Here is a 21,303-nt window from a genome sequence, read left to right as displayed (position 1 = left end):
ATAATAATAAACATTATTACCACCACAGCAATAATAGTATTATAATAGCACTGTTGCTAGGGACGCATGAAGTTATATTTACGGCGGCCCCACTGTCTGGCTTAACGTAATCAACGATATTCATTCATCAGAATAAGATTCGTTATACATAATATTTAGTATGTAGTATCATTACAGCGTATATTAACTCGTGCATCATCACTGTCATATATTTTCTTCGCATTGTTTCTTTTATTTATCTCTTACGTTTCGTTTTTCTGCATGTATGGGGAGTCCTAATTGAATGATTGATTTCGAGACGTCATGCCTTGTTTGTCTATTGTTTCATTCGGATAATTAATTTACACTTTTCATCTGTACATTTCATTATCGTTCTTTCTTCTTCTTTTTTTTTATCTACTTTCCGATTTTTTTCTCATCTCTCTCCATATTCCTCTGTTTTATATTTTAACATAAATGTTCTCGCATGATCTCGGCAGCGACCATTTACCGATATAATTGGCTGTGGTTTTTATTAGTAAAAAAAAAAGAGAGAGAAGGGAAAAAGAATAAAGAGAGAAACGAGACAAAATGTAGCGATCATATTTATACACGTATTATGTACGTCGACGCACAGAACGGCACTTCTCTGGTGCGTAATCACTGTTAGTAATTGTAAAAGTGCTTTGCAAATTACATATTCCGTATAATATTTCGTTCGGTTTGCTTATTCTTTTCCTTTTCTTTTTTTCTTTTCAATACTAGGTGATAATTGTAAGCAGGAATGTTGAAAGGGAAATATCAAGAAAAAGAAGTGGATTAGAAAGGGGGGGGGGGGAGACATAGCGATTTAGTACGAGTAGAGAATAATAGTAATAGAGAAGAAAAGGAAAGAAAAGGAAAATTGTATCAGCTAGTGATGAAAGTAATTTCTCTGTTTTTTGTCTCCTCTTCTTCGGTTGTTTTCTTTAATTCCATAGTATGTATGTACCCAACCAAAGACAAAAATAACTCATTTTGATACGACAATAATAATATTATTATTGTTATTAATATGTATCATTTAATTAACATAATTATTATTCAGCTATCCTTGTGGCAAATCGAAGCCTTTATTTTCGCACGCATGTAGGACACTTGAAATGAAGCTTTTTTTTTTTTTTTTTTTTCTTAATTCGATACATGAAATTCAAGGAACAGAAAAGGATAGAAGGTTTTAATTCGAGAACTGCTACGGGTGAAGCGAAAGCTGATGTAATTATCGTATGCGTATCTGAATTTATTATGACGAATGTCTATCAAATATTGTAAAGTTTGAGAATCTCGTAACTTGGACAAATCGATCCACCACGCAGTAACGATCAGCAGGAAGATCGTAAATTGTTCTCGATATCTCTCGATCGTGACAAAAATTTGAGAATGATCCTGGAGTGCAGAAGTAGCGTGGTCGAATTACGATTAGAAACGAAATTAGAAACAAGTAACAAACATCTTTTTGTTCTGTTTCGATTTCATTTGGCTATCTTTTTCTTCATTTTTTTTCTTTAACATTTTCCATATCGTATTCAATAATTGCTTGTATTGCATGATTATACTAGACAAACAGTAATAAGTTATAAGGATTTATCCGCCTTATTATCTAACATGACAAATAATATTCGAATCTGTGTTGTAATGGATACAATTAGGATAGTAATGCAATTCAAGTATCTAAAAACAATGCTTCATATTCCAGTTACATCTATTTACTACTTCGAATTCCAGGTTTTATTTTATATCATCCAGGTAAGAATTTCTTCCTCTTTCTGTTTTTTTCTTTTCTCTCTTTTTAATGAGTCCATTTATTCCACGCCTGAAATCAAATTATTTATTCACTATGTATATAAGTATATAAAAAAGAAATGACAGGGGATGCAATGGAAAGCAATTGCAAATAGAAAAAAGATGTGGAGAAAAATAAGTTTTATCCCTGGACTTAGAAGGGGCTATTCTGCAAATTTATAACTATATTTATAGCTATAAATTTATAGCTATATTTGAATTTAGCTAATTCTGGAATGGACATTTTCCTGTAAAAATAATCTTCTTGAAAACAAAGCATCTACAAAAAATTGTACTTGACATTTTTTACTTATTTTCACAAACAGTATAATTATTCTGATCAGTCTAGAATCTAAACATAATGGATAAGTTCGAATTCAATTTTCTCAAAAATGGTGCTTTAATTCCTTCTATTTTGACGGTACTTAACCACTTGCGCTGACAACTAAGATGCCTGTGCCAAAACGTTACATTGTAATTCGCCGTGAAGTCTCACTTGAAATGAGAAGACTCGGTAAAGTTTTACGCAAAGGATTTTAGAACACAGATATGAACACTTTTTATTTAGACGGATTTAATTAAAAATTTAGTTTTGTTTATTCCAAATTCTATGCTGTGCCGCGGCCTTATATTATGTTGGTTTTATTGTATCCTTTCTAATCACGTGATTGGAAAAAGGTAAGACAATTTTTTGGCCAAGATATACCGTTAAGCAAGATTGATCCTATAAAGTAATATTGTAATAATTTTATGACCCTCTTTGGGCCTAATGATACTGCGCATTACAGGGATGCGTTGCTCACATTACGTTTATTGGCCTTGGCTGTAGGGCGTTCTGCAAATTTACCTACATCTACCCTTAATCTTAACAGGTTGAAATTACTAAAATAAAATAAATTTATTATTTGATTTGTCTGCGTTATAATAAAATATATTAGAAACTGCAAGAAATTTTGAAATACGTATAATTATTTATAGATACGTATTATTATTTATTAATAATTATTATTATTCTAGCGCAAGTGGTTAAGAGTACTGCTTTATATAAACGTTTTGACAATTTCTCATAATGCTTAAAAAGAACATCTTGCAAAGGAAAAAGTACAAAATGAATATCTGTGAATCGTTGAGAGATGGCACGAAAATGTTTATATTTTTACTTTATGTAGTATTACGTCTTATTTTTTTGTTCGATACTATTTTAAACGCAATGCAATCTTCCTTGTGAACCTCTATTTTTCAAATATCTTAATATTCAAATATTATATTATTAGAATAGAATGTCTGCTAGTAATTAGAAGATTCAGTTTTCTATTGACAAACACTGTGATGATACAACTTTTGGATATTATTCAAAAAATAGAGAATCATATGTACTGTACTTGTACATTAAATTATTAGAAAATTTCTTTTCCTCTTTTATATGTCAATACTCATTTAATAACACAAAAATTTAATAAAAATATCATAGATAACTTGGTTTTCTAGACGTAAAGGATAATCAAAAATTTTATTCATTCATTTTTCGAGTTATGCATGTAGAATGTCTCCTTGTCTGATTTGTAGAATATTTTACACAAAAAATCAAGATAAAAATACACATGTCGTAACATATGTAATTATATTTAAACGATTTAATGAACAATGAAAATAGGTGCATGATTATTAATAATTTTTCTTCGAAAAAAAATTCATTTTTTTAATTTTAATTCAGACATCAATTACGCTATAGCTTTTTGTATGATTTATTACGTATAACGTACCGGATGTTGCTTGTCTTGCACAGTATCTGGTATTCCCCATGCTGGTGCATCTATTTTATTTGCTTCATTCGGAGGAATTTCTGTCAATGTAGGTGTTCCAAATTGTCCCGGTAATAATGTTAATCCTGGGATAAGAGGCAAAGTGGTCGCGTTCCCGTTAGGAAAAGGTTGTTGCTGAGTATCAACATGACCCTGCGTATAAATCAGATTAAAAATCTAGTTAGATATGCAAAGTATACAAATAAGTCAATATCAATGTTATTACGTATACACTTTCAAAACATTTTTTTAAAAGTAATCTAGAATTAAGCTATGTGATTTTAAATAAATTATATAATGTATGTACACGATATTCGGATAAAAAAAGGGAAAAAAGAGAAGAAAAAATAAGAAACGAAAAAACGTTTCAAATAAGGACGATTTACCTGAAATGAAGATTCCATCATGTGATGAAGTTCGGCATCAACGTTTGATATACGATTGTAAGTAGCATTAGATCGAAACATTTGATGTCGATCTATGCCTGGTGCTAAACTTGCCCAAGACCCGACGAGTTTTTCGTTATTTAACATCCAATTGATGGAATCGGCATCACCACCAGGTCCCATGCCAGCTGTTGCGTAATTCTTCCAAGCTCTTTCCGTACCGATCGGTCGCGGTACTTTACGATCTTCGATTTTAAGCTGATTCATCTCCTGCGCCACTTGTGCCGGTGAAGAGGGTGATATAGCAGGTGAACCGCCATTCTCGAGACTTGTTATCAAATCGATGCTTCCAGGTTGTGCGGTTATGTTCGCCAAGTGATTGGAGAAGCCAATCTGGCCTATCATTGGATCTTGATGGGGCGGGTAGTTATTGTGCGGCGGAGCGAACGGCCAACGTGTCTGCCCGTTAGTTGAGATTCCAGTATTGCCGGGAGTGGCTCGAGATGGTGCCTGATATTTTCCTAAAGGAAAATTCCCAAGCATTGCTAGGTTGTTGGACTGGATCGCGGACGGAGGAGGTGGCGGTACAGTGGCGAACATGTTCGGATGCATCCCCGCTGCCGAACCCGCGTTAAACATTGTCACTTGAGGCTTGCTATTCAAATGTAACGAACTAGAAAAATCAGGCGCTCTGGGGTTTAATCTGGACATACTGACGGTGGTGTTCACTGAAGCAGATGGTGCTATTGTTTGCGTGAAATTCTGCATATGCGGATGAAAAGGTAAAAGCGGATGGCCCTGCCCTTCATTCGGCACCATCTTTAGTAAGCTTGAATTTACGTTCGGATGCTCATAGCCAATGCTGTTCGCTTTAAATAAACTAACGTCCAACGTTGGCTGCGATGTAGAAACTATCACGTGCGGCTGATGGGTCGTCGAATTACGAGTTCCCGTCAATTCCCCTTGAAATACTGGCCTACTGAATTGAGCTCCCATAGCTGCTCCCATTTCTATATTCTGTTGAGGAATCACCGGTCGTGCTACAGCCAAGCTACCTGGTGGTTTGTTTGAAAGAGGATGTTCACTGTAATTTCCGGACGATTGAAACTGCGGTAGTTGAATAGGATTATGGCTGGCATTCGACGATACACCACCACTTCCTATGCTAGTCGCGTTCGTGTTGGTTGTATTATTAGATTTACTCGAAACGGGAGAACACATAGTTGTCCCTCGGTATCCAGGAGCTTTCGAAGCATCCACCTATAGGAAACAAAAAAATAGACGGCAACTGTTAAAACAACGATGTTTGCATTCATTCGAATTCGTAGAAAAAAAGATGGCTTAGGTTATTGCTCACTTTGTTTATTGCAGATACTAACCTGAGGAGGTACACTGTCGATGAATTTAGACGATGACGAACCCGAAATGTTTACTGACACTCCACCACCTCCAGCTACGGTCGCGAAATTCATACCCTTTTGAGATTCATTTTCCCGACCACCCCACATCGATTGTTGTGTAACTTTCGTAAAGGTGTCGTTGAACAGCGAATATTCGAGAGGCGTGTTATTTGTCTGCTGCTGTTGTTGCTGCTGCTGCTGCTGCTGCTGCTGCTGTTGCTGTTGTTGCTGCTGCTGCTGCTGCTGCTGCTGCTGCTGTTGTTGTTGTTGCTGCTGCTGCTGCTGTTGCTGCTGTTGCTGCTGCTGTTGCTCTTGAATTACCGACGCAACAGGTGGTGGACTACGTGATTGCTGTTGTAATTGTTGTTGACACTGCGATGATATCGGAGGCGACGGACTGACTCGTATCGAGGAGTTTGAACAAGTTGAAGTAACAGTACTTTCTGAGCAGTATGCAACCACAGTGCTCGTTGCCGGTGATACTGCCGCGTTGGAGCCGGGAGAATAAGTAGACTTTCCGGAATAATGGGAGACCATAGTTGGCGGAGCAGATAAAGTAGGCAGTGGTCGGCAGTGTTTTGGCGATGTATTGATTGCAGACTGTTGAGACGAAGTCTGAGCCATTGCCGCGGCTGTAGCTGATACAACAGTCACCGTATTTGCTTGCAACGATTTTTGCTTGTTTACCGTAGTATGAGTCGACTGCATGACGGTAGTAGATGTATGCGTTGAGGCAGTGATTTCAGATAATTTCGCTGCAAACGTTTGTGTGGTACTCGTCGTTACAATCTTTGTTGCTCGTCCAGCAGTCATAATTGCACTCGTATATGACATTGTTGTCTTCGTGTTCGATGAAGAAGCCATTTGGGCGGCTACAGCTTGTGCTCGCTTTTCAGCTACACACATATGCAAGCAAGAAACGAAATGTTAGTTCAACGTTTGTTAATTAACTGAACGTTGTTTTAACTGCGATGTTATTTGATCCTTTTTTCGTATCTGTGTACAAGTATGGACATGAGCTCAAATTAGTGCAGAAAGATGCAACTTGTTATTACCTGCAGCCACAAGTCGGGGTGCTGTCGCGCGTGGTAAAGGTGTCGGAAATGGTCCAGCGAGTTTAATGGTGGATGATGATCGAAGTGGAATCAATTGATTAACTGTAGAAACTCCGGATGTGTAACTAGATTTATTAATTTGCGCACTACTGGAACTAGATGTTAGACTTGGAGGTTTATTTACAGGACCCAACTTTGCTTTACTCGACTAAAATGAAAATATATAGAACAAATTAGGAAACAAATCGGCTACAAATTACAAAGTCAACTACAAAGGCTACAATTTTATTGGTATAATAATTCAATGGTCTTACAGCTACAGTAGATACAGTTTTATCCCAAGAAGAAGTCGTAACCACTGTGAGTTTCGATTTTGGAAGCATTTGCAATATATCAACATCTGGATCTTTAATAAGAGCGGCTATTAATGTATGAGCCTGTTTTGTTGCATCGGACGAGCCTCTGATTACGAAAATATTAAAAGAAAAATTGAATTATTACGTTTTTTGATTTCTAGCGAAAAATAAATAGCAGATGTCGCATACTTAATGGTAATAATTCGTTCGCCCTGACATTTGCTTTGTTTTTCAACTTCAATGTGTGCTCCTGTTGCACCTCTAATAGCATTTATATTACTTCCACCTCTTCCAATAACTCGACTAATAGCATTTGGTGGAACAGATACTTTTTTCGAACGGAATGGCGAATTCATAAATCTTCCGGAATCATCAGACTGTCCCCTATATCAGAATTTCATCATCAGATTTTCATTTAATAATTACGACAGGATAACAACGGCAATCGTTATAGAAATAATACAACGACAGTCAATAATATAAATCGTGCTTCTTACTTTCGTACAACCTCTTTCCAGCCTTCTTCGCGCTTGCCACCTTGCTTAGGACTGGTTGTGTTGCTTATCTTTGTGGAAGTATTCAAGGCGTCGCCATCATACTGATTATTATAAGATTTCTTGCCCTTACCAGGCATATACGTCTCATTGCCGGTTGCTTCGAAGTCTTCTCTATCGGCAGGATGTCTCGATGATTCAAATACCAGTTGACCTTTCAACTTGCGTTCACCACAGGTCACAGTCGAAGACCTAGAACTCATTGTAGCAGAAGTTGTGGATACGGATACCGTATTAGAAACACTGGTCATAATTCTTCTGAAAAAATAATATCATTTGTGAGATCGGCATTGAAAGACTTCACTGATTCATTTATAAAAAGCTTTGTATATTGCATTTTTTATATATTGCAATTTTTCCAACTTACTTTTCGGTTGTATTATTTTGGGATTTTGTAGGTGTAATAGAATTTTGCGACAAAGTAGTGCCTTGCGTAACAACAGACTTTGGAGATCTTTGAGGAGACGTGTCTTTTTCATTGTTGGTTGGACTATTAGTCTTCTTTTTCTTTTTCTCTTTTTTTTTCTCCCTAGCTTTAACGTCGTTACTACTACAGCTGCCTTGACTATTTGCATCGATTCCGCTATCGCCTTCCTCTCGATAAGGATCTTCTGGACTTCTGTTAACTGGCGATGGCATACTGTCCATTCTTTCACAACTGTCACCGGTCTCATGTTCACTATCATCCGCTCTATCGCATTCCTCGTCTCCGGATTTTTTGCCATTTTCCTCTTTATCTTCGTAGGTTGTTTCATTCTTCTTATATTCTTCATGCAATTTTCGTTTCTCCTCTTTCTTTTCAAGCTTCTTTTTTTTCTTTCGTTCTCTTCTACGAGCAGCCGCAGCTTTTTTCGATTCCTCTCTCGTTTTTTCCATATCAAGTTCTTCCAATAAAATCGTTGCGTTTTTGTTTGCTTTCGCTGCTTGAGTCTCTTTTGCTGCTCGAATAACTTTGACACATTCCTGACATTTTTCTAAAAGATCCTTGTCATTGATGGTAGCTATATACCTCGTCATTTCTTGATCACTTGGAAATTGGGTAACGTGATTTACCATCCATTTAACAACTTTAATATGTCCCTTACGAAAAGCGGCCATTAAACAAGAAACCTGCAATTGAAAATACATACATGTGTGAATGTTTGTAAGTGCGCGTGCATATCTAAGAATAAAAAAAGTAAAGAAAAAACAAAATTCGATTCCGTTGTACATTTAACATACTTTTGACTTCTCACATACCTTCCGATTGTCTTGCGAATCGATATCTGCTCCAGCGTGATACAATAAATCAACAACATTCAAATGCCCACCATTCGCCGCTAACCATAATGGACTATTTCCTTTCTTGTTTTTCACTTCTACTTGTGTTCCTCTGTAAAATTCGTTATAAAACGTTGTTTTCTATTTTAAAGATTCTTATTTACTGATTTTGATGATCTTGAAATATATTATCAGAGCAATCATTCTGTACAACTTTTTTTTTATACGTGTCACTGCTGTTTAACTTCAGTTTCCAAAACATTTAACGTAAAAATATTTTTGTCATTCTGTATTTAAAGTTTGGGATTTGTTTATGTTGTAATTATAATATACATAATATACATTATATATATTATAATATATATTAAATATATATAAGAAAACTCATTTTCAGCTCTTTTCAAATGTTCAACAATGAGAAATCAATATTGATTCAGGTAAGAAAAATCACATAATTTTTAAACAATTCATAAAATAAATGATTCTTAATGAATAATATAAAGGGCCTGGAGCCTTCTGCCTGGGGAATGCAGAAAAGAAAATGTCGCTGACAACATATTTTAAAAAAATTGATGGAAATTGAAATTGTAAATGATTAAGCATATAACTTCGAATATTCATTACAAATCTAAAAATCATTAAAATCCGTGAAGTTAATCTTCTAAAAATTATATTTTTGTATAATATTTCGAAAATTAAAGTTGAGTGGCGGTAATATATATATATAAAAGTAGTTCAGAATAATGACAACATATTTTAAAATTAAATCAAAATAGCTAAGGAATCCTTGAAGTAAATGGTTGTCAACATTTAGAATAGACACGCAAAATTGTATAAAATAAGATAAGAATAATGAAGAAATGTTACCTTGACAATAATAATTCTACAAAACGGCAGTGTCCTTTATCAGCAGCAATGGTGAGGGCAGTATCGCGAGATGATGGAACAGGAGTAGCATTAACATCCGCTCCTTTTGTAAGTAAAACACGTCCAACTTCGACGTATCCTCCACTAGCCGCTTCCATTAATGGTGTTAAACCAGTCTAAATAAAATTTTCACAAAATTTGTATTATATATTTATATATGTTGAATAAAATATTTCAAAGTTACATATTAATTCGATATTCCATATTCTATATAGGAAACAGGAAATCAATGATCGCACTTTTATGAATGCTTAAACTTAAAAAAGCTTTGAGAGCAAAAAAGTAAAACTAAAATTATACAAAATGACAACACTGCCGTGTTAATACAATACGTATTTGGTGAAAAGGTAGGTGGTTTGACGAACAACTTTCAGTATTTAAGAATCACCCATCAATTTCATATGCAAGCGAAATATGCAAGACTATACTTTCAGTTTTAATGCATTTGTAACTTTCTTAATATACATATATTAAGGTTATTTTTAAATACATATCCGTATTATATTATCCAATATTTCAGATGATGAATTAAAAACTAAGATAGGTTCACATAATATTCTTTTTACGTATTTTAATAGATTATCACTCAACATTCAACTCACTCAAAAATATGGACATGCATTTAAAAATCATCTTGTACATACATATATGTTCTTATAATATATATATATATATTTTATTATTTTACTTGGCAACAATAACTTTAAGCGAAAATTGCAGAAACGCTCTTTCGATTTATTACAGCAGAAAATTGATGAAACTTTTCAATACTTTGTATCATATGAAATTTATATACCTTTGTGTGATATATATTTTTGCAATTGTACGTTTATTTCATAACAGATATTTTATATATCGATTGTATTAAACAAATGATCAGAAATACATAAAAAAAGAGGGAAAGGAGGAAAGAGGAGATGAAAATACACACACGTACACATACACATTTGTTTATACCTTAGCTCGATGTTCTACGTTAGCTTTTCGATCGAGAAGAAGACTAACAACCTCGTGTCTTCCTTGAAAACATGCCAACGTGAGCGCAGTATTACGATTAGTCTCTATTTGAGCATTTATATCACTGCCCATGTCTAATAATAATTTCACCGCCGCTACGGAAGATTACGAACATATTTATAATACGAAATTTAATATTATTATAATAACGTAATTTTGTTTCATTATAAACGTACCAACATGACCATTCATAGCTGCAAGCATAAGTGGAGAAATACCTAATTTGGAGCCAGTACGAGAATTAATTTCAGCACCATGACTAAGGAGAAGCTTTATTATATTAACGTATCCACCGGATGCTGCAAGGCTCAAAGGTGTGTAATCAGAAACATTACGATGTTCCTTATTAGCACCCCGATTAAGGAGAAGCTCTACCACTTCATATCTACCACCACTGCAGGCAAGAGACAAAGGTGTATCCTTGGTGCGTTCAGATTGAGCTTCTATATCAGCTCCATGGTTCAAAAGAATCTCTACTACTTTTTGATGACCTGCTGTTGCTGCCAATATAAGTGGAGTAAATCCTTTTTTATCTCTATGCTCTGTAAAACAAATTTGTAAATATTAATGAAACATTTTAATGAAATTAATGAAACGTTTTAAATGTATTTTGTATGATATTATGCTTATTACCTATATCTGCACCACGACTTAACAAAAGTTCAACAAGCTCTTCATGACCGCCGGCACATGCCAATGTCAAAGCTGTATCATGATTACTGTCGGTTTCAGAATCCACGTCCATACAAGAGAATGGTGTAGGCGGTACTTGACTAGTAGGGTAACCACCAACCGTTGGAACACCTGTTGTATATTGACTAGCAACTAAGTAACGAAATAAAAAAATTAGACATGATTATATTTAATGTTTGCATTAATAAAAAATTACATATTTTCTTTTATATTTATACTAATAAAAAAAATTGTATTCTATGTTAATAAAGAAAAATCTTGTACCTGTTGTTGGGTCCAATTGATAATTTTGACTGGGAAAATTAGGGGTCTGCTGTTGGGTATTGGCAGTTTGTTGTTGACACGATGGTTGTTGAGACAAAAGTGGATATCTTCCCTTTTTTCCTTTACCGGTCGTTGGAGCTGTATAAACTTGTTTTTTATCTGAAGCAACGATAGTTGCTGCGGTTGTTGTTGCTGGTGCTTGAGTTTGAGTAGCCACCTGAACTTGATTAGTACTACAGGCTGTTGACTGAACATAACTATTCGTTTGATGGGATATACTGTCTATTATTCCTGTTGCTTCACTTACAGTTGGCAAAGCTTGTGTAGGAAATGCTAATCACAAACAAATATATTATCATGTTAAAACTTAATATATAGTCACATATTTTTAAATTTAATGGAGAAGATAAAGGAACAACGGGGATTAACCCGTTGTTTAAAACTTACTTATCTGAGAGGATTGTAGTAACAATTGTGGTTGAAAATGGGCTCGAAAACTCTCGAGATATCCTTCTTTAAATGATTGGTTCTGTAGAGATTGCGTACCAGTTAATTGTAAACCTGCTGATATATCAGCTTGTATTTGAACACCAGCACTAGTTACTTGAAGCGAAGGCAAAGTTGGTAACACAGGATTAGTAAAATACTCTTGAGAAGTATAAGGGGTAGTTGCTTGTTGAACTATTTGTGTGGTTTGTAAATGTTGCTGCTGCTGCTGTTGCTGCTGCTGTTGCTGTTGTTGTTGCTGCTGCTGTTGTTGTTGTTGCGGCTGTTGAGAATCTTTGCCATTTGTCACTTCTAATCTTTTTAATTCAAGTTTTTCTTGATCTTCTGTAGCTATTTAATTAAAATATAACGCATTTAGATAACTGAATAATTCACAAAAAAACTCAACTTTTTTTTAAATATTTACCATCAACAGTATCGTCAAAGCTAATAGATCGAAAAATTTCAAAAGCATCATCCAAAGGAATATGCGTGCCATCCTCTAATTTTATAACACTTTCACTTGTACAAAGAGCTTTTGCCTTTTGAGCAGCAGCAACAAAGGGACAAGCTCCATCCCGATGTAATCTTGCTAATTCAGGATCTGCCTGCTCCGTTAGATTTTGTTGAGTTGTTTGCTGCACGTAATTTTTATATACATATGCATACATACACACATGCGTGTGAGTACACACGCGCACACACCCTTGTATAAGAAATAATTCACAATTACCTGATCATGAAGATGATGGGTATGCGTAGGATGAAGATGTGACATTAATTGAGTTGGCATAAGTATGTTATTTCCATTAGCAGTTACTACACCAGTCTGTTGCTGTGACTGCGACTGTTGTTGTTGGTGCTGCTGTTGAACTTGCTGTTGTGATTGCTGTTGTTGTTGCTGTACCTAACCAGATATAGTAATTAATTAATGTATAATACACCAATATAGCAAGAAATATGCAGACAATAAACAGAAGAAATAAAGACAAAAATAGAACAAACCTGTACTTGATCTAACTGTAATTGTAATTGTTGATTAAGTTGCTGCAGCTGATGTACCTGTTGAACTTGATAAGTATGTTGTCGTTGTTTCTGCTGGTATTGTTGTTGAAGACCAGCCATCAAGTTAGCTTGTTGCTGTTGTTGTTGCTGTTGCTGTAATTTTCCAGCCATTACACTAGACGAAGCTTTCCGGATATTTTTACCTTCTTTTTTAGAGACAGGTTTCGCTTTCGGACGATCACTTATAGCAGTATTCTGGCTAACATCACTACTTGCAGTAATGGGTTGGGAAACTGCCATAACGGTAGGAGGCGTGGATATGCTTGGAGGACTTGGTGTAGTTGTTGAAGATGTATTTGAAGTAACTAATGGAACAGACGATGTAACAGGTATTGTTGCAAGGGAAAGAGGTGGAGATGTAGGAAAAGCATTTGTCGTGGGAAAAGTTTCCGATATGGTTGGAGCTAAAGATAGCTGAGCTTCTTGTGCAATTCGTTTCCCTCTGAGAAATGCGTTATATAATGACATCGCCTGGCTGGTGCCTTGATGACTTAATGAATTTCCGGACATGCCACTTGTACTGCAAACTAAACCTTTCAATCAAAAATACGTTAATCGTTATTAGAAACATCTTTCACGCAACAAAATTATAAACAGTGAAATTGTAAAAGTTTGGAGAGTTCAAAACATATACCTGATGACAGTGTATCCTGTTCATTAGAATCCTCTTGCTGCTGTTGTTGCTGTTGAGTTACAACAGGATTCTTTGCACTACAGAACCAGTGCCCCGGACCTTTAATTTGAAGTTCTCTCTCTACCCTCTAAAAATATTCATAACATATTACATTGACAATATTGAAAGTCTGTGCTTAAATTACTAAATACATACTTGTAGTTCTTCGAAAATTTGTTGCTTATGTAAAATTTGCTCTTGTCGAGTGTTCTTTCGGCTGTCAGAAACATTTAACCCTGGTGTTGGCGCTGGAGCAGGGCTAAGGCTGATGTTAGGTTCTGAGAGATTAGTAAATCCTCCACTACCTTTATCCAGAATATTGGTATCATCTTTAGTTGTTACAATTGATTCTCCTGCGGGCTGAGAACGGACTTGTTGCGCCTCAGCAGAAGTAAGACTCATGTCGGGCATCATGGTTACCGATCGATTTTTTCTTAACAACGATTTTTGTGTGTTGTGTTTAGGTTGAAGAGTTTGCGTTTGCGGTTGATCTGTAGCATGCTGTTGCTGTTGTTGGTGTGACTGTGGTTGTGTAGATGTATGTTGTTGATGGGGCACATGTTGTTGATGTGTAATATGCTGCTGCTGTTGCTGCTGCTGCTGCTGCTGCTGCTGCTGCTGCTGCTGCTGCTGCTGCTGCTGTTGTTGTTGTTGCTGCTGCTGCTGCTGTTGCTGCTGCTGCTGTTGTTGTTGCTGCTGCTGCTGCTGCTGTTGGTGTGATTGCTGCTGTTGCTGCTGCTGCTGTTGTTGCTGCTGCTGTTGTTGCTGTTGTGGAAGCAACATAGGTGTAGGTGTTGCATTATGCGGTGTACTCATCATAATACTATGAGGGTAATCCAACAGAAGTTGAACTACACTAGTATGTCCACCCTTCGCAGCTTCTATCAACATCGTAGAATTATCCTATAACAGAATTTAAATTTTTTGTAATACTGTTACAAAAGAACTTGACAACAATTGCTATACGATGCATACCTTCAGTTTATGAAACGGATTAGCAGACTGTGCAAGTAAAAGTTCTACAACCGCAAGGTGTCCACCAGCACAAGCTAGTGAGAGGGGAGTATGATCGTTATTCGATGTTTGCCTATTAACATCTGCACGTTTCGTTATTAGAAACTGAACTGTACACAGATGGCCAGCTCTACATGCCTTCATCAACGGTGTTCTTCCTCCCTCTGATTGATGCTCCTATAATACATAAAAATAAATGCATAAGTAATAACATAACTGATCAGTACATATTTCTTAAGATAATTTTCATTTTTTAAAAATGTACCAAATTAGCACCAAACTGAAGTAAGAGATCCGCAACATCGGTATGACCATTTTCACAAGCATAAGTTAATGCAGTATCTCCCGTTTGCGTTTGAGCATGAACATCTGCCGCAGATTCAAGTAAATAACGAACGAGTTCTAAATGACCTTCTTGCGCAGCTTCCATCAGAGGAGTCGAGGCACCCAATTCAATATCAGCTCCTGCTTTAATTAGGAAATCAGCAACTTCTAAAAAGCCACCGCAACAAGCCAAGGTAAGTGCTGTTTCCTGAGTTTCCTCAGTTTGAGCATTGATGTTCGCTCCTGTATGTGAAGACAAATTTTACATTTTTTGAAAAAATTCTTTAAATAATTATATCTTGTTTGGTGTAATAAATAAAAATTGTGATGTACCTTGGCTCAAAAGCAATGCAACCATTTCTTCATGACCTTCACGCGCTGCTTCCATTAGCGGGGTATAACCTTCATCATTTACTTCTTCGATATTAGCTCCTCGTTCGATCAAAAGCATAGCAAGATCAACGTGACCTCCACAAGCAGCCAATGTTAATGGAGATTCGAAACTATCCGTTGGCATATTCACCTGCGCACCCGAGTCTAATAGTAAACGAGCTACTTCTACATGACCATCCATTGATGCTTCCATAAGGGCAGTGTGCATTTCATCAGTTTTGTGCTCCTATAAAATGAAATGATTTAATTTGAAATATATGATCTCGTAGAACAAAAACTATAGTGATAAACAAGTACCTGATCTGCGCCAGCTTCTAATAAGAAGCGAACCATTTCCAAATGACCTTTATAACAAGCCAATGTTAATGCGGATTCTTTAAATTCATTGGAATGAGTATTAATTCCAGCGCCATGTTCCAGCAAAATCTTCGCCACTGGAACATGTCCAGCACTAGCTGCTTCCATTAAAGGTGTATGACCATTTTCATTGTGATCTTCAACATTGGCACCTGCTTCTAATAATACTCGCACTACCTCCTCATGACCACCCGCACAGCCATACATAAGAGGTGTATTACCTAAAAATACAAATAATCTGATTTATATATTAATTATTTATATACATATAAAAGATATTCTATACATATGTCTTTTTGAAACTTTTCAAACTATACCTTAACAATAAATTATAAATATGATTATGACAACATTGAATACCTGAAGTAGATTGAGCATTAACATCAGCTCCATGAGCAATAAGCAAGCTTACAACATCTACGTGCCCTGCACTGGCAGCCTCCATTAAAGGGGTACAATCCCCCTTTATGCCACGATCCTCTACGTTTGCACTCATTGCCAAAAGTACCTGCTCATAAAGAAATTAATCAAATAAAATGAAATAATTCAAACAAACACATTTAATGCAACATGAACACAACACAAAAATATATACTTTATTTTTGTACAATAAGAAATTATTTTAAAAAATTATACAAATGTATCAAACAACATTTTAATGTGTCTTAATTATTTTAATTAGGTTTCTTATTAAATACTATCTTGATTTAATTTTAAATATTCTTCTGCATTATTAAAAGAAAAAAACAAATTATGAAGATTAATTTCAGCATTAGCAATATTGACAACACCACACTTACATATGTAAATGCAAGTACATTTACACAGAAAAATTACAATAGAAATTACAGAGAAATTAAAGTAGGATATTTTCAAAAAACCTTTGTCTCTTTTATTCACTGGTTTACACTTACTCACTGATTTACATGCACAAACAGTCACGCTCACGACACAAATAAATGATCATATAAAATTCAAACCTGAGCAAGTTCGTAATATCCAGCTGAACAGGCGAGAGAGAGCAAACTCTCTCCCTCCTCTGTAGTCTCGTGAACACTGCGTCCTTCTGTTAATAATTTTCTAACAGTACCTACGTCCCCGTCAGTGCAAGCCTCTACAAGAGAGCGCTTTTCGTTTTGTGTGCGTGGATTATCGCTGCGCATACGAGTCAATGCAGCTGCTGCTTCATCTAATGCACAAGAAACACTAGATGTTATGCGACGGAGCACTTCGTGATCAGGCAAGTGCTTCCCATCGCCTGATGACAACTTGCCAATACCAGCTACTTCCAACAATGATTCTAATCGAGCTTGAGTTTCAGGATCCACAGATCTCTCTGGATCTTCTGAAGTTAACAGAAGCTTGGATGATTCTAAATGATGGCCTTCGTCTAATTCAACCTGATCAATTGCGAAACACTCCACCTGTAAGTAAAACATGATAATATTTTTCCCAATAAAATTGACCAATGTATTAATAATTTAAACCTAACAATCAAGACATAAAAGTAGCAGTAGTAAACTTTCATTTGACACAAACACATCATGAAATATATTAAATACATTAATAAATAAAAAATAAATACATAATTGCATTGCAACAAGGATATTGCCTGTTTTTAATTATGAAATGTATAATAGTAATACACCATAGTAACTATAGTAACCCAATTACTTTTTGCTTTTTTAGTGTGAAACTCATAAAGAGATGAGGAGTGTTAGGTACAGAAATAATATAGTACGACTGTTGTAAACTCCAAACTATAGTATTTTCTATTTATTTTGTACTTGCATGCATAATAAATCAACTGTTTAGAAAATTACTTACTAAAAACTATCATTTGAGTTTTGATTTTGAATTTTGGATTTTGATTACAATTTAGAAACTAATTGAAAGATTGCTGAGTCATATTTCTCTAACAAAAATTATAGTTTATTTTAATTATGTTACAATTAAAGCATAAAATAAATTTATTAAATTAAGTAGGCTTTAATCTTATATTTCATCATTGTAATTAACAAGTTTATATAGGAAACATTTATAATTTGCAGATTTCTTGAAAACATGCAAGAGCAATAGTAATTGAGGTTATTGTACAAAAAATAAATACCTTCCTACTAAATACAGAAATAAAACAAGAAAAAAGAAACACAAGAAGAAAAAAGATAAAAAACAACAAAGGAGAAATTGTACAAAAATATAGAAAAAACATTCAGATAAATTAGATAAAACAGATAAATTATTAAGAAAATATTATTCAAAGATGGAGGAAAAATGTGAATAGAGAAGAATAGAGTAGAAGTTACACTGATAGTAAAAAGATTATATAAATAAAAAAAAGCAGTATTCTTGCAACGTGTAGGAGAATTTCAGATGAAATCAGTGATTGCTTCCAACCAAAAATTTTACTTGAAAAAAAAAAAAAAAAAAAGGAAAGAAAAAAGAAAAGGAAGAAAAGGATAATTCGTAGACGATCTAAATTATATTACGTACATCTCGCGTAGAGGTCATATCCTCTTGCGCGACGAGTGGAAACCAATGAGACATAAACGCAAATCAAAATGTAGGTGAAAGTATTTTATCTTCTGTGTGTGATTAAAACGGCTTGCTAGCGAACACAGAGGCATAAGAACAATGTGCAGCCATTCCAAGAAGGACGAAACTGACACTTCCTTGGTATATTCTCTGCGTGCGTAGTGAACGCGTCCCGTTTTGTTTTATCGAAATCGAAGTGAAGAGAGGAAACAGCAGCACGAGTCGCGTATTCACTGATCGTGCGAGCCACACGTCGTACTAACCAATTGTAATTGTTCGTCAGGAAAAAATATTCGTGAGGAGAGGAAAAAAAAGAGAAAAGAAGAACTTCATGCAAGAACCGCTGTTGGTAGAATATAGAATAATATGGTGGCTCTCTCTGCTCTCTATAATTTCCACGCCACGATCACGAGCGACACAGGGGAAGAGTTAGCCGACGAGTAGCCGGCAGGAACAGAGGCAAGGATAAGAGCTGAAACTTCGTTGACAGTGTAACAGAAAGAGTAAAGTGTTACAATAAGGTAAGAAATACACCTATAGACGTATAGAGGAGGCGAAGAGACAGCCACAAGCAGACAAACAGGCTCACGAGCTCGCACGAATACGCGAGAAACGCGGCCGAAGAGACCTCCGCTGGGTGGCGCACAACGTAGTGCAAGCGGACGTAAAATAGCTACACACATACACTTATCTATATAGAAAACAGGCATGTACAAGGGACTCGCGCGGCCCGACATATACACTACATGCAAGATCACTAGTTCAATGAAAAGTCTACCTCTATACATCTCTACGCAATACATATCCAGACCAGTGGTCTACATGCACGAACGTCTGCTTGTATAAACATATACATGGATGTACACGTGCGTGCGCACGCGCTTGATTATGCAGTGCAGTTAACCGGAATGCTTTATTCATCATTTGCACATATACCTTTCGTAAGGTAACTTCATAGGATTATAAAAACAAAATAAATATCGTACAAATATTTTAATTACTCCTGGCCTGTGTTACGATGTACCTTTATATACAGTTTCTCATCTAACGTTGAGATGATTCGATCGACTAATAAATATTTTTATGGAATGATGTACGAAAGATAGAGATCACTGAAATGGATAGAAATCTAGAAAGATAACAACTATATTTTTTAATTAAGAATCACGGACGATTGTCAATTGTTTTTTTTCACACCGTGATACACCATAACATTTTTATTAGCCATTATAACGCACATATTTTGATTATATAACATCCCTGACGCAAATTCCCTTTCTCATTCTTTCTTCCTCTCCCTTCCTTCTTTCTGTTGAAAAATCTAGAGATCGTTTTCGTAGTACGTAGAGCTCGCTTAACGATTCTCTCGTGAGCGTCTTACGTTTAGAATCGAACATAATTTTTCCAAAAAAAAGATATTAAGCCATCATTAGGTTATCGTTCTCATTGTCATTTTTCATTTTATAAATTGTTCATCAACGTTTAGTTACCTAGTTATATTAAGCAAACTGCAAGACAATACTATATAATACGATATGATACGGAACGATACGATACGATATCTACGATACGATACGATACGATACGATACGATACAAAACGATAGTTTTATGCTGTTTTTCATATACGACACGCGTTTTAGGTTATAATTCTATTAATTTCTAGCAAATCTTATCTTCAAACATACCCAAGTTTCCTCTCCAAATTTATTATTGAATTATCAAGTAGAAAACATGCAAAAAATACAAGATCGAACACATGTACCGATGTTGAAACATTAACACGCTTAATCAATGATTCTTTGGTGCAGCTGCATTTTCGGACGCGTATATCATAGAGAATGGATTATGCTAGATGATATTACAATAAAGTTGAGAAATGTCAAACAAGATTAACACCGATCCGAATAAATTTCATGAAAAGCTGACGTGTGCGTACACGTACATATACATATATATGTATGTACTGTAATGTATATAGATAGATATAAAAAAAAATATATATATATGTATGTACTAAATATATATATACTAATACATATATATGTATGCATATATATACTAATACATATATATGTATGCATATGTATACAGTATATATATATATATATATATATATATATATATGTATATATAATATATACACATACAGAAAGAGAAAGAAGAGAACAGGTAAGAGCGAGAGCAAGTATGTAAGAAAGGAGAACAAGAGGAAAGAAGACGGGTAGGAGGGTGTAGAGGGGGCGGTAACTGGATGGACGACAGAAGCGACAGACGAATTCATGCGTGTGCGTGCATACGTACATGCGTGCGTTCAACTTCTGATTGCAAGAATACCTTATTCACGATGTGGCATGTTTTTTTGACTCGGTTTACCTCTGAAACACTGTCCTCTTCGCTCTCCGACGAGTCTGCCATAAAGCGTGGCTGCAGTTCGGAGAAGGTTTCGGTCTCTGACTTGGTAGGGCTGGAATTCGAAGACTGGGGAGTCGACGACGTCTTTCCAATGTCGTGGTGAACGCTTGCTGATTTCTCGTGCTTCTGACTATCCGAGGTTGTTCCTTGTGCTACATTCTGCATCTTTACCTTCCAGATGAATCATATGATACTAAGGTATCGTTCCCGTGTCGTGAAACACACACAGAACACTTGCTTTTTGATGATAATCTCGAGCACGATCGCCGTCATTCACGTAAGCTAACACCCGCCATTTCTACTATGGCTGACACCGAGTCTCCCGGATGCCTCTTCGACCATCTATATCATTGCATACGATTCGATATGCCATCTCTCGTTTCCCATGGCGGGTAATTTTGATTTCTCCTTTCATTAGCACTCTTACATCTTCTTGTATTTTTTTTTTCTTATATTTTTTTTTATACTCACTGACATTTATATTTATTTATACAATTACAATAAACAAAACGCATAAAAACAAAATAC

General features: G+C 35.5%; 1 protein-coding gene across 13 annotated transcripts; it reads right to left on the bottom strand.

Annotated features, from left to right (window-relative positions):
• Positions 1-994: 994 nt before the first annotated feature.
• Positions 995-21,087, bottom strand: LOC122528547 (ankyrin repeat and KH domain-containing protein mask). Of its 13 annotated transcripts, none has more exons than XM_043653795.1 (30): positions 20,698-21,087; positions 17,100-17,250; positions 16,807-17,015; positions 16,187-16,334; positions 15,767-16,047; positions 15,410-15,695; positions 15,018-15,319; positions 14,714-14,929; positions 14,489-14,641; positions 13,895-14,407; positions 13,700-13,826; positions 13,006-13,598; positions 12,734-12,907; positions 12,428-12,638; positions 11,962-12,351; positions 11,515-11,847; positions 11,191-11,382; positions 10,734-11,099; positions 10,498-10,652; positions 9,481-9,656; positions 8,593-8,725; positions 7,721-8,463; positions 7,297-7,611; positions 6,989-7,183; positions 6,758-6,905; positions 6,444-6,651; positions 5,368-6,284; positions 3,989-5,248; positions 3,564-3,755; positions 995-1,831 (listed from the first exon to the last, which is right to left on the bottom strand). In XM_043653795.1, exons 1-30 carry the CDS (start codon positions 20,938-20,940, stop codon positions 1,808-1,810), a joined length of 9,354 nt encoding a protein of 3,117 aa, XP_043509730.1. In that variant the 5' UTR covers positions 20,941-21,087; the 3' UTR covers positions 995-1,807. The 13 variants fall into 13 exon arrangements, with proteins under 13 accessions (XP_043509730.1, XP_043509731.1, XP_043509733.1 ...); XM_043653796.1 differs by having other exon boundaries at positions 17,106-17,250; XM_043653798.1 differs by lacking the exon at positions 20,698-21,087 and adding an exon at positions 18,896-19,511.
• Between the last annotated feature and the right edge of the window lie 216 nt (positions 21,088-21,303).

This window comes from Frieseomelitta varia, unplaced genomic scaffold (assembly GCF_011392965.1).
Source record: "Frieseomelitta varia isolate USP_RPSP 00005682 unplaced genomic scaffold, Fvar_1.2 scaffold_251, whole genome shotgun sequence".
In the NCBI taxonomy this organism is placed as follows: Eukaryota; Metazoa; Arthropoda; class Insecta; order Hymenoptera; family Apidae; genus Frieseomelitta; species Frieseomelitta varia.
The sequence above is the reverse complement of the archived record's forward strand: the minus strand, read 5'-3'. Positions and strand labels throughout refer to the sequence as shown.